The 23,382-nt window shown below is 50.2% G+C and overlaps 1 protein-coding gene across 2 annotated transcripts in view; it reads left to right on the top strand.

Annotated features, from left to right (window-relative positions):
• Window positions 1-7,502: 7,502 nt before the first annotated feature.
• The window catches only part of ZBTB26 (zinc finger and BTB domain containing 26), a 34,151-nt gene continuing 18,271 nt past the window's right edge, over window positions 7,503-23,382 (top strand). Inside the window, exons 1-2 of one of the 2 annotated variants that reach the window (XM_073600713.1) lie at window positions 7,505-7,628; window positions 14,505-18,307. In XM_073600713.1, the coding sequence (XP_073456814.1) occupies window positions 14,571-15,815 (1,245 nt within the window). In that variant the 5' untranslated portion in view covers window positions 7,505-7,628; window positions 14,505-14,570 and the 3' untranslated portion in view covers window positions 15,816-18,307. Of the gene's footprint in view, window positions 7,629-14,504; window positions 18,308-23,382 lie in introns of those variants that run through there. The other variant, XR_012236125.1, reaches the window with a different exon arrangement.

Raw genomic sequence — 23,382 nt, 5'->3', positions numbered from 1 at the left:
ATCTACTATATAGTATATATATATATATATAATATATATATATAATATATATATATATATATTTAAAGGTATTATAATAATTTGATCTCCTGCAGCATCTCTACAGAAGGGCGATGGACGCTCTAAAGCTGAAACAAGAAGTGCAAAGGAAGGTCAATCCATAACCAGCGGAGGACTCGGGCGGAGAAGACGGTCCCCTATGCTCCTACATCCCGCAGAATCCCACCAATCAGCATTGCAGGACGGGGGCTGGAATAACATTACAGTGTAAATAATAATATAAAAGGGTAGTTTGTACAACGCCACCGCTTATGGCATAGCATTGGAGGTAGCAGGCGGTATAATAAAATAAAATATTATTTTGTCACATGTGTCAGCAGGCGTCTACTTTCTCAAAGCTGGTGGGGGCCTCCAATTTGCCCCCCCCCCCCCCCCCCCCCCCCCCCCCCCCCCCCCCCCCCCCCCCCCCCCCCACCCACCCCCCCCCCCCCCCCCCCCCACCCCCCCCCCCCCCCCCCCCCCCCCCCCCCCCCGATGTCACCAATGGGCCACACATAACATGCAGTGTAATCAGACAAAGACTCTGGGTGTTGTGCAAGTGGGGTGTCAAAGGCTACACATAGGAGTTGTCAGAGAATGAAGAGTTGTCGGAGATGGAGGAGGTCATACACTGGAGACACATTACATGAGACTGATAGAGCAATGCTTCTCAATCAGGGATGGCGAGGCACCCCGGGGGTACCTTCTGGGTTGTGTGAGGGGTGCCGCGCTGCAGATCCCATGTTTCCTCACAGCGCCATGCATCTCTATGGTGCAGACAGGCCTGCTGAGGACTCTGATACGAAATGGGGGGTGGTGGCTGAGGAATCTGATTTAAAAGGGGGGACTGAGGGTTTTGATGTGAAGGGAGGGGGGGACTGAGTACTCTAATGTGAAGGAGCGGGGGGATGGGAAGGGACTTAGGTCTCTGATATGATAGGGGATGGGGGGGACTGGGGACTCTGATGTGAAGGACGGGGGATGGGGACAGGGGAGGAACGACTGAGGACTCTTATGTAAAGGGCACGGGGCTGAGGACTCTGGTGTGAAGGGGGGGGAGGACTGAGGACTCTGATGTGAAAGGGGGGGGGGAATGAGGTCTCTGATGTGAAGGGAGGGAAGGGGAGGACTGAGGACTCTGGTGTGAAGGGAGGGGACTGGGGACTTCGATGTGAAGGGAGGGGGAGGACTGAGGATTCTGATGTGAAGGGGGGGGGGACGAGGACTTTGATATGAAGGGAGTGGGGAGGACTGAGGACTCTGATGTGAAGGGAGGGGGGAGGACTGAGGACTCTGATGTGAAGAGGGGGGACTGGGGACTTTGATGTGAAGGGAAGGGGGAGGACTGAGGGACTCTGGTGTGAAGGGAGGGGGGAGGACTGAGGACTCTGATGTGAAGAAGGGGACTGGGGGACTTTGATGTGAAGGGAAGGGGAGGACTGAGGACTCTGGTGTGAAAGGGGGGGCTGAGGACTCTGGTGTGAAGGAGGGGGAAGGGAGGACTGAGGACTCTGATGTGAAGGAAGGGGAGGGGGACTGAGGACTCTGATGTGAAGGGGGAGGACTGAGGACTCTCATGTGAAGGGAGGGGGGAGGACTGAGGACTCTGATGTGAAGGGGGGGACTGGGGACTTTGATGTGAAGGGAAGGGGGAGGACTGAGGACTCTGGTGTGAAAGGGGGGGCTGAGGACTCTGGTGTGAAGGGAGGGGGAGGGAGGACTGAGGACTCTGATGTGAAGGAAGGGGAGGGGGGCTGAGGACTCTGATGTGAAGGGGGGGAGACTGAGGACTCTGATGTGAAGGGAGGGGGATGGGGGGGACTGAGGTCTCTGATGTGAAGGGAGGGGAGGACAGAGGACTCTGATGTGAAGGGAGGGGAGGACAGAGGACTCTGATGTGAAGGGGGGGACTGAGGTCTCTGATATGAAGGGGGGGACTGGGGATTCTGATGTGAAGGGAGGAGGGAGGTACTGAGGTCTCTGATGTGAAGGGGGGGGGAGGACTGAGGACTCTGATGTGAAGGGAGGGGGGGGGGACTGAGATCTCTGATGTAAAGGAAGGGGTGGGGGGACTGAGGACTCTGATGTGAAACGGGGGGGGGGGGGGTTCCGATGTGAAGGGGGGGGCTGAGGACTCTGATGTGATGTGGGTGCTGTAGTGACCAACAGCTGGAACTGTTTTACGGTATTAGTGACGATATCATGTTCAATAACCCTGGTTAGACCCGACAAATAGGGAGGTGGAAACTGGGACTGAGTTCTCCCTTACCGGGGGCTTAGAATTAACCTCAGCCAGGGAACTTCCTGCTCACAGGCTCCTTCCAAGGCTTTCAGGAGATTTACATGGTATATCTGATAGGGCTTCCTCTTCCCAGGTTGGGGTATCTTATAGTTAACCTCCCCAACCTTTTCTACCACCTCAAATGGCCCCTGCCACCTGGCCAGGAACGTACTTTCTACTGTAGGTATAAGCACAGACACCCGATTCCCAACCTGGAACTGTCTAAGTTTGGCAGACTGGTTGTACACCCTTCTTACTTGCCAGGAGTAGTTATCCTGGTTGATTGATAGAGACTTATTGATTTCACCCTAAGTTTGGCCTTGTTGCACTTTTCTCTTTTACCACAAGATTGCCGGGTACTTGGTGGTACTAGATATGAGAAGGGCAACCCAAGGTCAGGTTATTGGTATGTGGGGTATCTCAGCCAATGGGAAGGGGTTTTCTTGAATTCCTTGGCCTGCTGGGAGAGCCTATATATTCGGGTGGAGTCAGGTGATCTGTGTTCTGTGCCAGATGGCTGTCTGGGTGGATGCGTGTTGTATTGCCAGGGTTGCTAGGCCGGAGATTGGGCCTATCCCGGGCACATCTGGCTGCTAGGCTGTCTGAGGGCCTATCCGGGAGCAGGAGAACAGCGCAGGGTTGGGATTGCGGCTTGCAGTCCAACCAAAAGTGACGGCTCTGTCGGCTGGAGAACCTGTCGTGGTCGGAGGTAGAGGGGAAGCTGTCGCCAGTAAGGGACTAACCGCCTTGTTAACAGGGACCACAGTGAGTAAATGAAGAAAGTACCAGAGCAGCATTGTCACCAACTGGGGATGGTGAACAATCGGGAAACTTCATTGGGAATCAAGCCAGGGACCCAGCCAGTGGAGGTGACGCTTGCAGAGCAGCCTTGTGTGTCAAGCCAAGGACCGAGCGGGCCAGTGGGGTGAAGCTTGAAAGGTATCTAGAGTGCCAAGCTAGGGACCCAGCAGAGAAGTGGGGGTGACGCTTGAGGAACATACCACCGTGAACCTTGAAGGAGCTCAAGGGATTCAGTGGCAGTGAATCAGTGGGTCTAGCGAGAGACCGGGATCTCAGTGTATGGAAGAACTACAAGGAGAAGTTGTAGTGAAGCTGAAAGAACTGTTATGATTTGTGTTAGGAACTCTTAAAGACTGTTGCCATAGGAGACAGCATTCCTGCAGGTGTAGATGTGGCTTCTTGCTGGAGGCCTTTCCCTGCACGGCTGTCCTCCTGTTGAAGTCTCAGAGTCTGCTAATTGAAATTGCAACTATTTAAGGGTGTCCTGGTTCTGTTAAGAGAAATAAAACCTCTTTTACATCCAAGAAGTGTCTGGCGCCCAATGACTTTCACCATCTTTGCACCCACTATGTCCCACAACCCACTACACACAGAAGGATGTCGGCTATCTCTTGCCCTGGAGGTTCTCGTTACACCGAAGGAGGCCGGATACCTTGCTACATAGGTGACCCCCCCTATGCGTCATTGTGGGCTAGGTTGAGCACCATGAGTCTGAAGGGTCGACCACTTCTCCCCTAACCTCCGTAACCCGATATAGCAGCTCACCAATGCCTACAAAGCGGGGGAAACCTTTTTTTTGGCCTCAGGCACTTGCGAAACCCCATTTATTACGGTAACCTGTTGCCATGCATTTTTCAGTGTGGGATCCCTCTTTTGGGCAGAAGAAAATGCACCCCGTGACACCTCGGGATCACTGTGGGCAAGACGAGAGGAGCTTTCTCCCTCATCCTCCTCGGTCATAACCTGCAGAGGGGAGGCTTCCTCTATGTTCTCCCCAGCCATGACCTGCATAAGAGTGGGTCCCCCCCCCCGGGATCCCCTTAGCTGGTGAACCATCTGCCCCAGATGCAACCCTATAAGTATTCTTTAAAGCGTTAGCGTCCAGCCCCTTAAAGGGAACAGAGCAGTTCAGCTGTCCCAGTAGTCCTTCACTCACGTAGTCCCAAAGTTCAACAAGTAAACGGCAGTCCGTTCCTATAACAACATTATGGATAAGGTCGGGTATCACCCCAACCTCCTGGACAATTGTGCCACAAGCCATGGTGAGTGTCACTGATACCAGTGGGTATTCCTTGGTGTCCCCATGTATGCACACCACCCTCAGGTTTCTTGCTACAAGACTCACCTCCCTGGCTACCACCGGTACCCACACGTGTTACCATACTTCCAGAGCCCAACAGCGCTCGGGCGTGAATCTGGTTCACCCAAAGGTCACATTCAAACTGCCCCTCAGTCAGGTCCAGGTGGGCAGCACAGACCTTCTGGGCATAAAAGGACATCCTCCGTAGGGCGTACACTCCATGGGTTCCTCCTTAAAGGGACAGTGGGTCTGGATATGGCCCCGGGATTGACACTGACCAGCACAGCACACCTTCATTCCTTGGTGCTGGAGCAGAGCTCTGGGCCGCTGGGGTGGTTGCTCCTTGACTCTCCTGAATGCTGACTCCCTGGTTTATGGATGGCTTGGCTCTTTTCACTGGCAAGGGTCCTTGAGGTTTGACAAGTCCCAGTAGATCCTTCACCACAGCATATCTCTCAACCATTTCCACTAGTTCATCTGCTGTCTTGGGGTCCCCATGACTCACCCAGCGCCGAAGGTCATTTGGCAGCGACCTTAGGTAACGGTTAAACACGACCCGCTCCACCACCTGGGAACCCATTAAGGCCTTGGGCTGCAGCCATTTTTTGACCAGCTGACTCAGGTCATGCCTCTAAACCCATGGCAGACAGTCAAGCTGGTACCTCCAATGGTATACCCTTTGGGCCCGCATAGCAGTAGTCACCCCAAGGCGGGCCAGGATTTCTACCTTCCTGTAAAGCAGCTACCTGTGCTTCAGTAGTTTCTTGCTTGGACTGTGAATTGGGCGACCAGCTAGCAAGTGGGTTCCTGTTGCTAGGCCATTGCCTCCTCATGGGGACGGTTGTCTTCTGTGGCGGCCTGCTCCTGGACTATCGTACTCTGAGCTAGGGCTTTTATCACCTTCTCCATGTCGCCATGTGAGGTTTTCAGGGCTTGTGCTGTCCTGACCCAGGACATGCAAACATGGGTACTGGCCCTTTTAAATGCTTCTAAACGTTTTTTTTGTGGCTATTCTCTGCCCGCATCCTCCACCAAATGTTATCTGGGGGTAGCTCTGGAATAACCGCTAGCCAGTTTGGTGGTTAAAACAGTTCATTTATTTTAATCACGGCTAAACAAAACGACAGCTTACTTCAGCCAAAGTAAATGAACAGTCCAAAATCCTGGTATTGGTAATTGTGTGTTGGGGGGCTTCCTCAAAGGCCCCGACAGCCTAATACTCCATCTCCAGTTCTTCCACCCTGAACAACTCCTCGCCGGCTGGGCTGACTCTAGGTATCTAAGAAGGCCTGCCTCCTGCCAATCCAAGTTGGGGATTGTTCAGGGCTCCTTAGAACACCTCAGACAGCTCCACCCTTCTTCCTCACTTTCCTTCTAGAAGCCTCGAGAAGAAGAAGGGAGGTAACCAAAAGATGAAGCTAGCTGTGAGTCACCAGCCTACTCTAAGCCACTTCCAACCCCGGGATTGACACTGTCAGCACAGCACACCTTTATTCTTTCGTGCTGGAGCAGAGCTCTGGGACGCTGGGGTGGTTGCTCCTCGACTCTCCTGATTTGACTCCCTGGTTTATGGATGGCTTGGCTCTTTTCACTGGCAAGGGTCCTTGAGGTTTGACAGGTCCAAGTAGAACCTTCACCACAGCATATCTCTCAACCATTTCCACTAGTTCACCTGCTGTCTTGGGGTCCCCCATGACTCACCCAACGCCGAAAGGTCATTTGGCAGCGGCCTTAGGTAACGGTTCAACACGACCCGCTCTACCATCTGGGAACCCATTAAAACAAACAGGCCTAGCTTTTTAGCTAGGCCTGCCTAAATTTACCTGTTCTACAGAAAAAAAAACTCAAATCTCACTCTAGCACCTACACTAGGTAGATGGTGCTACAGTAACAAAACAGTAGACTCACCGCTAGTCTTCAGTCCCATACGAGGGTTAGGCTCCTCCAAAGTAAGGGTGCAAGGAAGCCCACAGAGGGGGAATTAGTTTGTCTGAGACCTCACACTTGCTGCACAGCTTGTGAGTCTCTCACTTCCTTGACTCAGATGCTCATTTCCCTTCCGCTGCCCTTCAAGCCTCCTTCACCTGGGACTTAACCCCTTTCGGGAGCAAAGTCCCGGTAGTCCAAGTTTGAAGGCTCTTCTCCCCCCACCCCCCGAAGTCTCTTTGAATCTTCGAAACCCCGGGTCCCGAATATAAATATAGCAATCCAGAGAGTCCTGGAAGTCAGTCCTGTCCGGCCAAACTTAACCCGGGACACCGCACCCTACATGGGTTAGAACCCCTGAGTACCACAAAAGGTCTGCAACTGCCCCCCCCCCCATCCTTAAAGGGACCACAACGACAAATATCGGGAGGAATGTACCTGCCAATCCAGGACACATTCCCGGTGTCCTGTGCAGTGTTGTATATTCGGATTCTTGCCGTATAAACATTTTTGGTGTGTTTTTTTTTTTTTTTTTTTTTTACCGCACCAAACATGCACCAAAACGGAAACGCACCGGAGCCGCGTGAGAGCAGCCTAAGTAGGAATCATCACCTTATTTCTCTTTTATACCTTCCTGTATTTATTGCAATAGATTTCCATTTGGATAATTTGCTTTTTTTTATCCAAATTTTTCGATCCATAATGAAACGAACCGCGTGCGTCTGTTGGTCAAAGAAGATCTACCAATGGTATGGTACAGCTTTGAGGTTGGAGGTGGGTGGGTTCAAAATGGAACAAGAAGGGAAGCAAGTCCCGGGAGGACGAGCCAATGGTGGCGGGGAGTAGACGTTCGTTGGGGGGGGGGAAGGGGGGAGAACTGGATGAAGCGAAAACATTTCACGTCCTCACAAAAATGGCGGCCTCCGTCCTTGGTCTTAGCAGAAGACACTTTAACCTCTAGTGTGCGTCCATGAAGAGTGTGACAGTACGACCTCCTCCTCCTCCTCCTCAGGAAGTCTTTGTACACTGTCAGTCGCCCCCTCCTCCTCCTCCTCCTCCTCCTCCTCCATTGTGAGGCTGCAGATGGGAAAATCCTTTAAATAGGAAGTTGCAGCAACTGGCCAAACCAGTGTGGTGAGGGGGGCACCGGGGGGTGTGAGGGGGCACCAGGGGAGCAGTGAGGGCGGAAATCCTCCTCTCCATGTATTGTCCCTCACACAGCCATGACGTCACTTCCAGTGCGACGGCGAAGGAACCAGAGGAGAGATTTCCTATCCTGAGGTATGGAGGGGGAAGGGGGGGGGGGAGATTTAATGGCACCCCTGTGTGTCTGCTAAAGAGGATGAGGATGGGGGGGACCCCTGGGATGGGGGGGGGGTCCTGGTTACAACTTGGATAATGGAAGGAAGGTGGTGATGATAGCACTGTGAGTGGGGAGGTGTGCTCCCTATACAATGTGATCTCCCTGGAAGCATGCAGCCAGTGAAGTCACACCTCAAAAGTACTGAAGGCTGAGATCCTACCCACCTCTGATCAGCACTGGATCGCTTTTCAGAGGGCTGTAGACGAGCCGCTTGCAAGTGGTCAGAAGGTGATTTGTACCCCCCCAACACACACCTCTGTACCCCCACAACACAACTCTATACTACACCCCCAACGCACCCCTGTACCCCCCCAACACAACTCTATACCCCCAACACACCCCTGTACCCCACCCCCCAACACAACTCTATACCCCCAACACACCCCTGTACCCCACCCCCAACACAACTCTATACCCCCCAACGCACCCCTGTACCCCACCCCCCAACACAACTCTATACCCCCCAACGCACCCCTGTACCCCCCCAACACAACTCTATACCCCCAACGCACCCCTGTACCCCACCCCCAACACAACTCTATACCCCCAACACACCCCTGTACCCCACCCCCCAACACAACTCTATACCCCCAACACACCCCTGTACCCCACCCCCAACACAACTCTATACCCCCCAACGCACCCCTGTACCCCCCCAACACAACTCTATACCCCCAACGCACCCCTGTACCCCCCCAACACAACTCTATACCCCCAACACACCCCTGTACCCCACCCCCCAACACAACTCTATACCCCCAACACACCCCTGTACCCCACCCCCAACACAACTCTATACCCCCCAACGCACCCCTGTACCCCACCCCCCAACACAACTCTATACCCCCCAACGCACCCCTGTACCCCCCCAACACAACTCTATACCCCCAACGCACCCCTGTACCCCCCCAACACAACTCTATACCCCCCAACACACCCCTGTACCCCACCCCCCAACACAACTCTATACCCCCAACGCACCCCTGTACCCCACCCCCAACACAACTCTATACCCCCCAACGCACCCCTGTACCCCCCCAACACAACTCTATACCCCCAACGCACCCCTGTACCCCCCCAACACAACTCTATACCCCCAACACACCCCTGTACCCCACCCCCCAACACAACTCTATACCCCCAACACACCCCTGTACCCCACCCCCAACACAACTCTATACCCCCCAACGCACCCCTGTACCCCACCCCCCAACACAACTCTATACCCCCCAACGCACCCCTGTACCCCCCCAACACAACTCTATACCCCCAACGCACCCCTGTACCCCCCCAACACAACTCTATACCCCCCAACACACCCCTGTACCCCACCCCCAACACAACTCTATACCCCCCAACGCACCCCTGTACCCCACCCCCCAACACAACTCTATACCCCCCAACGCACCCCTGTACCCCCCCAACACAACTCTATACCCCCAACGCACCCCTGTACCCCCCCAACACAACTCTATACCCCCCAACACACCCCTGTACCCCACCCCCAACACAACTCTATACCCCCCAACGCACCCCTGTACCCCACCCCCCAACACAACTCTATACCCCCCAACGCACCCCTGTACCCCCCCAACACAACTCTATACCCCTAACACACCCCTGTACCCCCCCAACACAACTCTATACCCCCCAACACACCCCTGTACCCCACCCCCCAACACAACTCTATACCCCCCAACGCACCCCTGTACCCCCCCAACACAACTCTATACCCCTAACACACCCCTGTACCCCCCCAACACAACTCTATACCCCCCAACACACCCCTGTACCCCACCCCCAACACAACTCTATACCCCCCAACACACCCCTGTACCCCCCCAACACAACTCTATACCCCCAACGCACCCCTGTACCCCACCCCCCAACACAACTCTATACCCCCCAACGCACCCCTGTACCCCACCCCCCAACACAACTCTATACCCCCCAACGCACCCCTGTACCCCACCCCCAACACAACTCTATACCCCCCAACGCACCCCTGTACCCCACCCCCCAACACAACTCTATACCCCCAACACACCCCTGTACCCCACCCCCAACACAACTCTATACCCCCCAACGCACCCCTGTACCCCACCCCCCAACACAACTCTATACCCCCCAACGCACCCCTGTACCCCCCCAACACAACTCTATACCCCCAACGCACCCCTGTACCCCCCCAACACAACTCTATACCCCCCAACACACCCCTGTACCCCACCCCCAACACAACTCTATACCCCCCAACGCACCCCTGTACCCCACCCCCCAACACAACTCTATACCCCCAACACACCCCTGTACCCCACCCCCAACACAACTCTATACCCCCCAACACACCTCTGTACCACTAACATACCCCTGTACCCCCACAACCCACCCCTATACAACACCCCCAACACACCCCTGTACCCCCTCAACACAACTCTATACCCCCAACACACCCCTGTACCCCCCCAAAACACATCCCTGTACCCCACAACCCAACTCTATACCACCCCCCCAACACACACCCCTGTACCCCACAACCCACCTCTATACTCCTCAACACACACCCCTGTACCCCACCCCACAACCCACCTCTATACCCCCCAAAGCACCCCTGTACCCCACCACCCAATCCACCTCTATACCCCCCAACACATACCCCTGTACCCCAGGGGGCACTGATGAGGCGGCATTAATGGGAGCTGATAAGGTGGCACTGATTATCAGTGTAGATGTCCCTTTATCACAAGCCGGTTGCTGTAACGCTGTGCTCTCCTGCTTAGTGTGGTCAGTGTTTGATAGGAAAGCAGAGGGGACTGGCAGGAACACCGGGGATGTCACACAAAGGAAGCAATACAAAGAGAACAGGAGACTTTCTCATACAAGTACACGGCACAGCCGGGGGAGGGACTATAAGTGAGGCGTGAGGCACCCGTAGGCTCACAGTAAAAAAAAAAAAAAATCTAGCAAAGAGTGAAAATAAAATTGATGAAACCAAATGAGGCACGAGGCACCTGGAGCCTCACAGTACCAAAAAAAAAAAAGCTTCCAAGAAGGGGGTCAAAAAATGGACGATATAAATAAATGAGGCACGAGGCACGAGGCACGAGGCACCTGCAACCTCACATCACAAAACACCCAACATGGGGGCAAAACCAAGATAAAGTTGATAAGCGAGGCACCTGGAGACCCGGCAAGGGAAGGCACATAGTGAGGGGCAAAATGAAGTTCCTAAATGAGGCACGAGGCACCTGGAGGCTCAGAATAAAAACACACTTAGTGAGGGGTAAAAAAAAAAAGAGGGTTGTGGGCGGGATCATGGACTAGGAGTGGGCGGAGGGGAGGACAAACCCCGCCTACAGATTCTTCTGCCCCTCCCCCCTCATTCTGGGACTTCATTTGCATTTACTTCCTCATCTACCGGGACAAATTTTTTTTTTTTTAAGTAAGCCTTCAGGTGCCTCGTGCCTCATTTATCAACTCCATTTTGGATTTTCCCTATTTTGTTTTTTTTTCCCTGCATGTCTTATTTTGTTGTTTTTTTTTTCCTTGAGCCATCGGGTGCCTCACGCCTCATTTTGCAACTACTTGTTGCTTTTGCCCCCTAGCACTCTATACCTCATACCTCATTTATTAATATCCCCAATTGTTTGCCCTTTAAGATATTTTTTTTTTTTTTTTTTGTGAGCCTCCAGGTGCCTCATGCCTTATTTACAAACTTCATTTTGGTTGCCCCACATTATTATTTTTTTTTTTCCTGCATGCCTCATTTGGTTACAGCCAATTTTTTTTTTTCGCCCCGCTTTTAGATTTTTTTTTTTTCCTATCGTGAGCCAGCGGGTGCCTCGTGCCTCATTTTGCTTTTGATGCTTATTTGGTGCATATCACATTTTTTTAAATATCCTCTTTTTTTTTTTTTTTTGCCTTTTGTTAGATGCTTTGTCGTGAACCTTGAGGTGCCTCGTGCCTCATTCTTCTATAAATAAACGAGGCACCCGTAGGCTCATGGTACAAAGCACAGAGGCAAACAACAACGTTGCTAAATGAGGCACCTGGAGGTTCACAAAAAAAAAAAAGATAGAAAAGGTAAACAATGGGGGCACCTAAAGGCTCTCACGTGAGGCATGAGGTACCTGGAGGCTCACAAGAAAAAAAAAAAAAAAAAAAAAAGCACCCAAAAAAAGGACAAAAACAATTAAATGCTATAAATAACCGAGACATGAGGCACCTGAAACCTCACTGTACAAAGCGCCCATAGGAAGACAAAAACAAGATAACATTGCTAAATGAGGCATGAGGCACCTGAAAGCTCAGGGAAAAAAAAAAAAAAGAAAATATCCAATAGAGTGCAAAACACAAAATGGAGGATATAAATAACCGAGGCACGAGGCACCTAAAACCTCACAGCACATAGTGCCTAATAAATGAGGCACCTAAAACTTTAAAGCACATAGTGAGTGCCTAATAAATGAGGCACCTAAAACCTTGCAGCTCATAGTTCCTAATAGAGAGACAAAAACAACAAGATAAAGTTGGTAAATGAGGCATAAGGCACTTGAAGGCTCACTAATTTTTTTTTTTTTTTTCAATGGAGGATTCGAATAAATGAGGCATGAGGCACCTGGAGGCTCATAGTAAAAAAAAAAAAAGTAGCTGACATGGGGCATATAAATAAATGAGGCACCAGATATACATAAATGAGGCACCGGATATACATAAATGAGGCACCGGATAAACCTAAATGAGGTATACAGCAAATTACCTCCAACAAATGGCAAAGGCTGGATGTAGTTGAAAAATGAGGCATGAGGCACCGCGAGGCTCACAATAAAAAGCACATAGTGAGGGGCAAAGAAAATGAAAGGTGTGGGTGGAGTCAGGGACCTGCATTCCATAGGCAGTAAAGGGGAGGACAAGCTCCGCCCACAGATTATTCTGCCCCTCCCTCTCATCCTGGGATTTAAGAGGTGTTACAGCTGCCGGACACGACCCATGCAAAGTCTATAGGGCCGCAGACTGCAAATCGCTTTTCATAGGAGCAGCGAGGAATGGCGCTCGGGTCAATGAGCCGGGTCGGGGTGGTGCCTCCTTACCTTGGTGGTCAGGGTGGTGCCTCCTTACTGTACGTTGATAGTCAGGGTTGTGCCTCCTTACATAATGGTCAGTTGGAAAAATGCTCCCATAAAGACAGGTAAAATTGTCCATAGTTTCTTCAGTAGTTACTTACCTGGGAGACCAGATGAGAGGCTCCACTGGTTCCTCATCATGGACTCTGAATAGCTTGGGTGCTGAAACTATGCAGGCACCATCAGAGGGAGGATCAATCTGCCATGGCTCAAGGAACCCTAGAGAAAGCTCTGGAGGAACCCTAGAGAAAGCTTCTGGAGAAACCCTAGACAAAGCTCTGGTGAAACCCTAGAGAAAGCTCTGGGGGAACCCTTGAGAAAGCTCTGGGGGAAGCCTAAAGAAACCTGTGGAGAAGCTTTAGGGAAAGCTCTGGAGGAACCCTTGAGAAAGCTCTGGGAGAAGCCTAAAGAAACCTGTGGAGAAGCGTTAGGGAAAGCTCTGGAGAAACCCTAGGGAAAACTCTGGAGGATCCCTGGAGAAAGCTCTGGAGGATCCCTGGAGAAAGTTCTGGAGAAAGCTCTGGGGGAACCCTAGAGAAAACTCTGGAGGAGCCCTAGAGGAATCCTAGAGAAAGCTCGGGAGAAACCCTTGAGAAAGCTCGGGAGAAACCCTTGAGAAAGCTCGGGAGGAACCACTAGAGAGCGCTCTGGTGGAACCACTAGAGAGAGCTCTAGAAGAATCACTAGAGAGAGCTCTGGAGGAACCACTAGAGAGAACTCTGGAGGAACCACTAAAGAGAGCTCTGGAGGAACCCTAGAGAGAGCTCTGGAGGAACCCTAGAGAGAGCTCTGGAGGAACCCTAGAGAAAGCTTCTGGAGAATCCCTAGAGAAAGCTCTGGAGAAACCCTAGAGAAAGCTCTGGAGAAACCCTAGAGAAAGCTCTGGAGAAACCGTAGAGAAAACTCTGGTGGAACCCTAGAGAAAGCTCTGGGGGAAGCCTAGAGAAACCTGTGGAGAAGCTTTAGGGAAAGCTCTGGAGGAACCCTAGGGAAAACTCTGGAGGGTCCCTGGAGAAAGTTCTGGAGGATCCCTGGAGAAAGTTCTGGAGAAAGCTCTGGGGGAACCCTAGAGAAAACTCCGGAGGAGTCCTAGAGGAATCCTAGAGAAAGCTCGGGAGAAACCCTTGAGAAAGCTCGGGAGGAACCCTAGAGTAAGCTTCTGGAGGAACCACTAGAGAGAGCTTCTGGAGGAACCACTAGAGAGAGCTCTGGAGGAACCACTAGAGAGAGCTCTGGAGGAACCACTAGAGAGAGCTCTGGAGGAACCACTAGAGAGAGCTCTGGAGGAACCCTAGAGAGAGCTCTGGAGGAACCCTAGGGAAAGCTCTGGAGGAACCCTAGGGAAAGCTCTGGAGGAACCCTAGGGAAAGCTCTGCAGGAACCCTAGGGAAAGCTCTGGAGGAACCCTAGGGAAAGCTCTGGAGGAAACCTAGGGAAAGCTCTGGAGGAACCCTAGAGAGCCTTGGACCCTGTTTGAGAAAGGTTGGCCAATCGAGCCAGCATCCACACACACCATGAAGGTCATCATAAAGAGATGTTCTATGGCTAGTATTATTATCTCTGTATATTCTATTTTAGGTACAGAATTACAAACTAGTTGCAAAATTATGGAAAAATATATAGCTTTTGTAACGTAATGTGTTCCTTGTTTCTTTCCCTGCTGTTTTCCAGATGTTGAAGTCACCTCACAGTTTCTGTAATGGTCCTATATAGAACTTCAGCACTTCAGAACCAAAAATGTGTGAAAAAACAGGAGTGCTCCACTTCAAGCTGGACAACCATGGAGACTCCATGTTGGGACGAATGAACGCTTTAAGAGAACAGAACAAGTTCTGCGATGTCACTGTATACATCGATGACGCCGAAGTCCCGGGGCACAAAGTGGTGTTTGCCGCCGGCTCACCCTACTTAAGGGACCAATTTTTGCTCAGCGATTCCCAAGAAGTCCACATCTCCATTCTGCAGAACTCTGAAGCTGGGAAGCATCTGCTCATGTCCTGTTACACGGGGGTCCTGGAATTCCCCGAGATGGACCTCGTCAACTACCTGACGGCGGCCAGCTTCCTGCAGATGAGCCACGTGGTGGAGCGTTGCACGCAAGCCTTGTGGAAGTTCATTAAGCCGCAGCAAGCGACTGAGGGGACCACGGATGAAGAAGAGACCAAACCGACACCGGAGGTTGATGAGCCGGAAGAAGACATAGAGGAACCCATGAAGCCGGACTCTCCGGTGGCCTCCATCTCAGAAGATAGCATAGACAATGATGATATTCAGATCGTCAAGGTTGAGTCGATTAGTGAGGTCCCCAATGATAAGGCCAAGGTCAGTCAAAGCCAGTTTATGACTTCCGACCAGACTGCCCTCCACTCCCTGGAGCCCCAACACTCCCTCATCAACTCCACAGTAGAAAACCGGGCCGGAGACACGGAAGCCAACCCCACCCACAACTACGCTGTGTCCGATAACAGCAGCGATAACATGGGGCCCTCCCCTAAAGAACTCTTCGGGCCCAGCAGCAGGATTTTGGACAAGACTCTCCAATGGCACCACCAGTGCCCCAAATGCACCCGAGTGTTTCGGCACTTGGAGAACTACGCCAACCACCTAAAAATGCACAAACTGTTCATGTGCCTGCTGTGCGGGAAAACCTTCACCCAGAAGGGCAACCTGCACCGGCACATGCGGGTTCACGCCGGCATCAAACCCTTCCAGTGCAAAATCTGCGGCAAAACCTTTTCCCAGAAATGTTCTCTACAGGACCACCTCAACCTGCACAGCGGGGACAAGCCGCACAAGTGCAACTACTGCGACATGGTGTTCGCCCACAAACCCGTGCTGAGGAAGCACCTCAAACAGCTGCACGGCAAGAACAGTTTTGACAATGCGCACGAGAGGGGCGCGCAGGACGTCGGCCTGGACTATGAGGGTTTCGCCGGCGCCCATGACGGCAGCGAACTGATTTCACAGAGTCTGCACAAATGAGAAGGAAGTGTGTTTTTGATACATTGTAACGCTGATGTTTGGTGAAATATTTTTGTTATAAATCAGCACAAGGGACGGTGCTTGCCATGAATAAAAATGGTCCCGTGTGCTGGTGGCTGGTGAGTTCATTGAAATCTTCATTCCTCTGGCTCCCGAATCCCCCCCCCCCCTTGCTGTTGTGATCTTCCAGTGCTGCAGGCAGGGCTGGAACTAAGGGGGAGGGGGGGCAGGAGGGGAGGCTGCCCTGGGCACAGTGTCTTTGTGTTGGGGGAAGGGGGGTGCCACGAGGCAGAAGCCCATAGATACATTCAATTGAGTTGAAAGTCCACCCTCACCCTGGATACCACTGCAGCTGTGATCTTCTGGTGCTGCAGGAAGGGATGGGACTATGGGGGGGGGGGGGGGACAGCTGCCCTGGGCACAGTATCCCTATGTGTTGGGGGAATGGGGGTTGCCACAAGGCAGGAGCCCATAGATACATTCAATTGAGTTGAAAGTCCAAACTCACCTCAGATACCCCTGCAGCTGTGATCTTTTGGTGCTGTGGGCAAGGCCGAGACACACCCCAGATAACCCTGCAGCTGTGATCTTCCAGTGCTGCAGGCAGGGCTGGGACTATGGGGGGGTGGGTGGAGGGTCAGCTGCCCTGGACACAGTATCCCTACGTGTTGGGGGAATGGGGGTTGCCACGAGGCAGGAGCCCATCGATACATTCAATTTAGTTGAAAGTCCAAACTTACCTCACATACTCCTGCAGCTGTGATCTTTTGGTGCTGTGGGCAAGGCCGAGACTCACCCCAGATACCCCTGCAGCTGTAATCTTCCAGTGCTGCAGGCAGGGCTGGGACTATTGGGGGGGGGGGGGGCTTTTCAGGAGTGGCAGCTGCTCTGGGCACAGTATCCCTACGTGTTGGGGGAATGGGGGTTGCCACAAGGCAGGAGCCCATAGATACTTTCAACCGAGCTGAAAGTCCAAACTCACCTCAGATGCCCCTGCAGCTGTGATCTTTTGGTGCTGTGGGCAAGGCCGAGACTCACCCTCAGATACCCCTGCAGCTGTGATCTTCCGGTGTTGCAGGCAGGGCTGGGACTATGGTGGGGCAGGAGTGGCAGCTGCCCTGGGCACAGTATCCCTATGTGTTGGGGGAATAGGGGTTGCCACAAGGCAGGAGCCCATAGATACATTCAACCGAGCTGAAAGTCCAAACTCACCTCAGATGCCCCTGCAGCTGTGTTCTTTTTGGTGATGTGGGCAAGGCCATGACTAGGGGTGGAGGGGCATGAGGAGCATGAGGAGCAGATGCCCTGGGCACAATGTCCTTATGTGTTGGGGGAAGGAGGTGTGCTACGAGGTAGGAGCCCAGAGATACATTTAACCGAGCTGAAAGTCCAAAGTCACCTCAGATGCCCCTGCAGCTGTGTTCTTTTGGTGCTGTGGGCAAAGCCAAGGCTGGGGGGGGGGGGCATGAGGAGTAGATGCCCTGGGCACAGTGTCCTTATGTGTTGGGGGAAGGAGGGGTGCCACGAGGTAGGAGCCCATAGATACATTAATCGAGCTAAAAGTCCAAACTCAACCCCTGCAGCTGAGATCTTCAGATGCCTCCATGAATGCAGCAGAGGAGAAAAGGGGCAAGGCGTAGTCAGCACTTTTGATGAGTGCCTGTGACAGGTCCAGCAGCTCGTATTAACCCCCCCCCCAGCACCGGAAGATCACAGCTGGGGGTTGTGGGGCAGAGGACAGAAGATATCAATGAACATGGCAGCCACCAGAACAAAGGACACCCCTCATTCATTGCACCATCCCTTGTGCTGATGGAAAAGAAAATGAACTAAATTTCAGCCTGAAAGGAAATGTCCACCGAGTCATCTCCCACCCATGTAATGGACAAACTAAGTGGGTCTGGACAGATATAAGATAGCGCCACCTAGCGATACCTCCACATTCCATGGTTCATTTTCCAACAATTGGATGGATGATTGGATGAGAAGGAGAGGTTGCGTGGTGACGTCACACTCTCCTCCTCGTCCAGTCAGAGAACACTTTGTATTCATTGAGAAGATGCAACGCATTCTCTATGTGGTGCCCATGCCCAGCGGCCGACCTCACAATGCATCAGGCCGGCCCTCGGCACGGGACCCGGAAGCTAGTGGAGATCACTGTAGTAGCGGTGTAGTAGCAGTGCCTATTAAAGTGAGCTCCAGCTTCCCACAGGTATGATATACACATAGCTACATTGGACCAAGCTGGACCATTGTAACTATGTAAAAATATCCATACCGGGAATTCAGCTTTAACCTCGTGGTTTGTGGTTTTCTTACTATCCAATGAATTCGTCCCATCAAACACCCCGGGTCACCCAATCATAAACCCTTCCTGGTGTAGATTGTACATTGTATCTCTTTTGTTACCCACTGGAAGAAGTTTCTTTGTAGCGGCACAAACATGCCCGAGTGTATTCCATTGTTACGCAATAAAGATAGTCGTCGTCAGAGATCTGTGTTTTCCTGGCATCCAATCCCAACAGAGACCACAAGTAAAATGTCTATTCAAGTCTGTATTCTTAACTCGAAAAAAAGTCCCTCTATTGCCTCCTATAAATCTCCAAATTCTCTTTTTTTGCTGCTATGATCTGACTTCCTGATGGAGGGTGGCTACATTCCTTCTCCATAATCCCACTGTATGTAGGAATGTAGCCACCCTGTCTTGGTCCCACTGTATGTAGGAAAGTAGTCACCTTGTCTTGGTCCCACTGTATGTAGGAACGTAGCCACCCTGTCTTGGTCCCACTCTATGTAGGAAAGTAGTCACCTTGTCTTGGTCCCACTGTATGTAGGAACGTAGCCACCCTGTCTTGGTCCCACTCTATGTAGGAAAGTAGTCACCTTGTCTTGGTCCCACTGTATGTAGGAACGTAGCCAACCTGTCTTGGTCCCTCTGTATGTAGGAACGTAGCTACCTTGTATTGGTCCCACCGTATATAGGAACGTAGTCACCCTGTCTTGGTCATGTAGGAACGTAGTCACCCTGTCTTGGTCCCAGTGTATGTAAGAACGTAGCCAACCTGTCTTGATCCCACTGTATGTAGGAACGTAGCCACCCTGTCTTGGTCCCACTATATGTGGGAACGTAGCCACCCTGTCTTGGTCCCACTATATGTAGGAACATAGCCAACTTGTCTTGGTCCCACTATATGTAGGAACGTAGCCACCCTGTCTTGGTCCCACTATATGTAGGAACATAGTCACCCTGTCTTGGTCCCACTGTATGTAGGAACGTAGCCACCCTGTCTTGGTCCCACTGTATGTAGAAATGCAGTCACCCTGTCTTGGTCCTACTATATGTAAGAACGTAGCCAACCTGTCTTGATCCCACTGTATGTAGGAATGTGGCCACCCTGTCTTGATCCCACTGTATGTAGAAACGTAGTTACCCTCTCTTGGTCTCACTGTATGTAGGAACGTAGCCAACCTCCTATTCAGTTTCATATATTTGTATATCACACATTCTCTGGTTTACATGCCCATCAAACCTAGTTGGCATACAGCAGAACATAATCAAAATGTGTTTTTTTTTTTTTTTAATTATTAACCCCCGTATCTATATCATAATGGTTGATGGAGGAACTTCTCTACGCGTTTCCTGGGCCCAGGGCCCGCTTCTTCACAGGAAGCACAGAAGTATTTAGAACAATGATGGTGTTACAATAATATCATTAAAAATCTTGAGTTGCATTCAGGATGTGAACACACACTTAATAAAAAAGTGCACTAGGACGTGTCAAATGGTCCCCTTCCTGACCCCTTCGGGGTGCAAGGCTCCAGGATGAAGGTAAGGGAGAGTCAGGTCCACCTAGCCAAAAGGCACGGGAGACCCCGCTCCTTACGATCAACTGAAACCAACCAACAGGTACTGGATGAGGGGCTCTCCCGAAGAGAGACACCCCCCCCCCCCAAAAGCATAGGAGGAAGGAACCTGATGGCCACACATCCTCCCCCTAGACTTCGGTGTAGGCCAGAAGACACCCCAGTACACTACAATCTTGAGTGGAAGGTCACGCTTGTATCTAGGCCTTGTGGCCTGGTAACAAAAAAAGAGAAGGTAGGTGGTTGTAGAAGAAGAGAAGGTAGGTGGTTTTAGAAGAAAAGGTAGGCGATCGGAGAGGAAGAGAAGGTAGGTGATTGGAGAGGAAGGGAAGGTAGGTGATCGTAGAGGAAGAGAAGGTAGGTGGTCGTAGAAGAAGAGAAGGTAGGTGGTTGTAGAAGAAGAGAAGGTAGGTGATCGGAGAGGAAGAGAAGGTAGGTGATTGGAGAGGAAGGGAAGGTAGGTGATTGGAGAGGAAGGGAAGGTAGGGGATCGTAGAGGAAGAGAATGTAGGTGGTTGTAGAAGAAGAGAAGTTAGGTGGTTGTAGAAGAAGAGAAGGTAGGTGGTTGTAGAAGAAGAGAAGGTAGGTGAACGGGGAGGAAGAGAAGATAGGTGATTGGAGAGGAAGGTAAGGTAGGTGATCGGAGAGGAAGGGAAGGTAGGTGGTTGTAGAAGAAGAGAAGGTAGGTGGTTGTAGAAGAAGAGAAGGTAGGTGATCGGAGAGGAAGAGAAGGTAGGTGATTGGAGAGGAAGGGAAGGTAGGTGATTGGAGAGGAAGGGAAGGTAGGTGATCGTAGAGGAAGAGAATGTAGGTGGTTGTAGAAGAAGAGAAGTTAGGTGGTTGTAGAAGAAGAGAAGGTAGGTGGTTGTAGAAGAAGAGAAGGTAGGTGAACGGGGAGGAAGAGAAGATAGGTGATTGGAGAGGAAGGGAAGGTAGGTGATCGGAGAGGAAGGGAAGGTAGGTGGTTGTAGAAGAAGACAAGGTAGGTGGTTGTAGAAGAAGAGAAGGTAGGTGATCGGAGAGGAAGAGAAGGTCGATGAGCAGAGAGTGCTTTGTGTTCTGTATCTCTCCTCTGAGCGTACAATTGGTATGCAAATTGGTATAATTAGCACAACAATAGTGATTAGCTCACTAATATTATGCTAATTTGACAATTTGCTCCCAAGACTGGAGACCCTCCGGAGCGTCCATCCCCCCAGAGCTTTGTGCCCAATCCTAGATGACCCCGAGGGGTTTCCGGAGGATATCCGTGTCTTTTCAGGAGTGTATTCTGATATGTCTGACCTTCACCAACGTATGGCCTGAGCTTTACCTGCTGTGTATGGGCCTTGGGGGATTCATACAGCCTGCATGGTGTGAATGTAGATGCCGCCCTTCACACATCACTGATCCCTCTCTGGCCAACTGTGTCAAAGTGATCCCTCTCTGGCCAACCACGCCAAAGGCATCCTTCTCTGGCCAACCACGCCAAAGTGATCCATTTCTGGCCAACCACCCTAAAGTATTCCTCTCTGGCCAACCACGCCAAAGTGATGATCCCTCTTTGGCCAACCACGCCAAACTGATCCCTCTTTGGCCAACTGTGTCAAAGTGATCCATCTCTGGCCAAGCATGCCAATGTGATCCCTCTTTGGCCAACCACACCAAAGTGATCCCTCTCTGGCCAGCTGTGTCAAAGTGATCCCTCTCTGGCTAACCACGCCAAAGTGATCCCTCTCTGGCCTGTCTCTACTGTGCAAAATACCAAATACTTATCTGCTGACAGCGACATATAATGCTAATGCCGCATACACACGGTCGGACTTTTCGTCTACAAAAGTCCGACAGCCTGTCCGACATACTTCCGACGTACCTTCGGCGGACTTGCGGCAGACTTTCTTACGAACGGACTTGCCTACACACGACCACACAAAAGTCCGACGGATTCGTACGTGATGACGTACACCGGACTAAAATAAGGAAGTTCATAGCCAGTAGCCAATAGCTGCCCTAGCATGGGTTTTTGTCCGTCGGACTAGCACACAGACGAGCGGATTTCGGGGTCCGTCGTACTTACGACGTAAAGATTTGAAGCATGTTTCAAATCTAAAGTCCGTCGGATTTGAGGCTAAAAAAGTCAGTTGAAAGTCCGGAGAAGCCCACACACGATCGGATTACCAGCCAGCTTTAGTCCGTCAGCGTCCGTTGGACTTTTGTAGACGAAAAGTCCGACCGTGTGTACGCGGCATAATATTCTGGTCACTGACCTGCACTCTGCAATAGAAGTGAAGATTTGCCTGGCTGGGCTCAAATCCAAAAGCTCACAAATGTAAAAGTTTGCTGGATGTATGGAAGGGTTTGTACCAGTGTGCCAAGGGTTCATTCGGAGTCTTTCAGGTTGAGATGGGGGTCATACCGATATACCTTGTATGTTGTATAAAGCTAAACATTCTGGAGCTCAGCACTGACATCTCTCCATATCTATTCAAAATTAGCGACACCGCAATACATCGTTTTCTTTTTTTTATTTTATTTTTTTATTGGTCAGGTTTATGTAAGTGAATCCCTGTACACCAGCTGTCTGCCTGTAAATGCTCCACCTATCAATTACATGCATTGTGGTATTTGGTATTAAAAGTGTTCATTTTTATGTTTTTTTTATCTAGTGTGTTTTTTTTGTTTTTTTTATTTCATTTATTGATTTTATCTGAATTGTGTGTTTGTTTTTTTTAATTGTTTTATTTAGGCTCCATTCACACTTGTGCGATTTGTCTATGCCACTCTGGACATCAAAGACGCATGACAAGTCTCACCCCATTCTTTTCAATGTCGCCCGTTTAAATTGGCGCAGCTTAAAGTCGGAGTGACTTTGAAAAGGTGCCTGCACTATTTTGGTGCGACTTTTGATGCGGCTTTAATCCATAGAATGTAAAGTTGGATCAAAATTGCACCAAAAGTCACATCGAAGTCGCGCACTAATGCGAACGGAGCCTTATTGATTTTATCTGTTTAGTGTGTGTGTTTTTTTTGTATTTGATTTGATTGTGTGTGTGTGTGTGTTATGTATTTTATTTATTGATTTTATCTGATGTGTGTTTTTTTGTATTTTATTTATTGATTTTATCTGGTGTGTGTGTTTTTTGTATTTTATTTATTGATTTTATCTGATGTGTGTGTGTGTTTTTGTATTTTATTTATTGTTTTTTTCTGGTGTGTGTTTTTTGTATTTTATTTATTGATTTTTTTCTGGTGTATGTGTTTTTTGTATTTTTTTTTTCTGGTGTGTTTTTTTTTTTGTATTTTATTTATTGATTTTATCTGGTGTGTGTTTTTTGTATTTTATTTATTGATTTTTTTTCTGATGTGTGTGTGTTTTTTTTATTTTATTTAATGATTTTTTTCTGGTGTATGTGTTTTTTGTATTTTTTTTTCTGGTGTGTTTTTTTTTTTGTATTTTATTTATTGATTTTATCTGGTGTGTGTTTTTTGTATTTTATTTATTGATTTTTTTTCTGATGTGTGTGTGTTTTTTGTATTTTATTTATTGATTTTTTTTCTGATGTGTGTGTGTTTTTTGTATTTTATTTATTGATTTTTTTTCTGATGTGTGTGTGTTTTTTTTTTTTTTATTTATTGATTTTTTTTCTGATGTGTGTGTGTGTTTTGTATTTTTTTTTTTCTGGTGTGTTTTTTTTTAATTTTATTTATTGATTTTATCTGGTGT

The sequence above is a fragment of the Aquarana catesbeiana genome, linkage group LG09 (assembly GCF_042186555.1).
Source record: "Aquarana catesbeiana isolate 2022-GZ linkage group LG09, ASM4218655v1, whole genome shotgun sequence".
NCBI lineage: Eukaryota > Metazoa > Chordata > Amphibia > Anura > Ranidae > Aquarana > Aquarana catesbeiana.
This window is presented reverse-complemented; position numbering and strand designations above follow the sequence as displayed.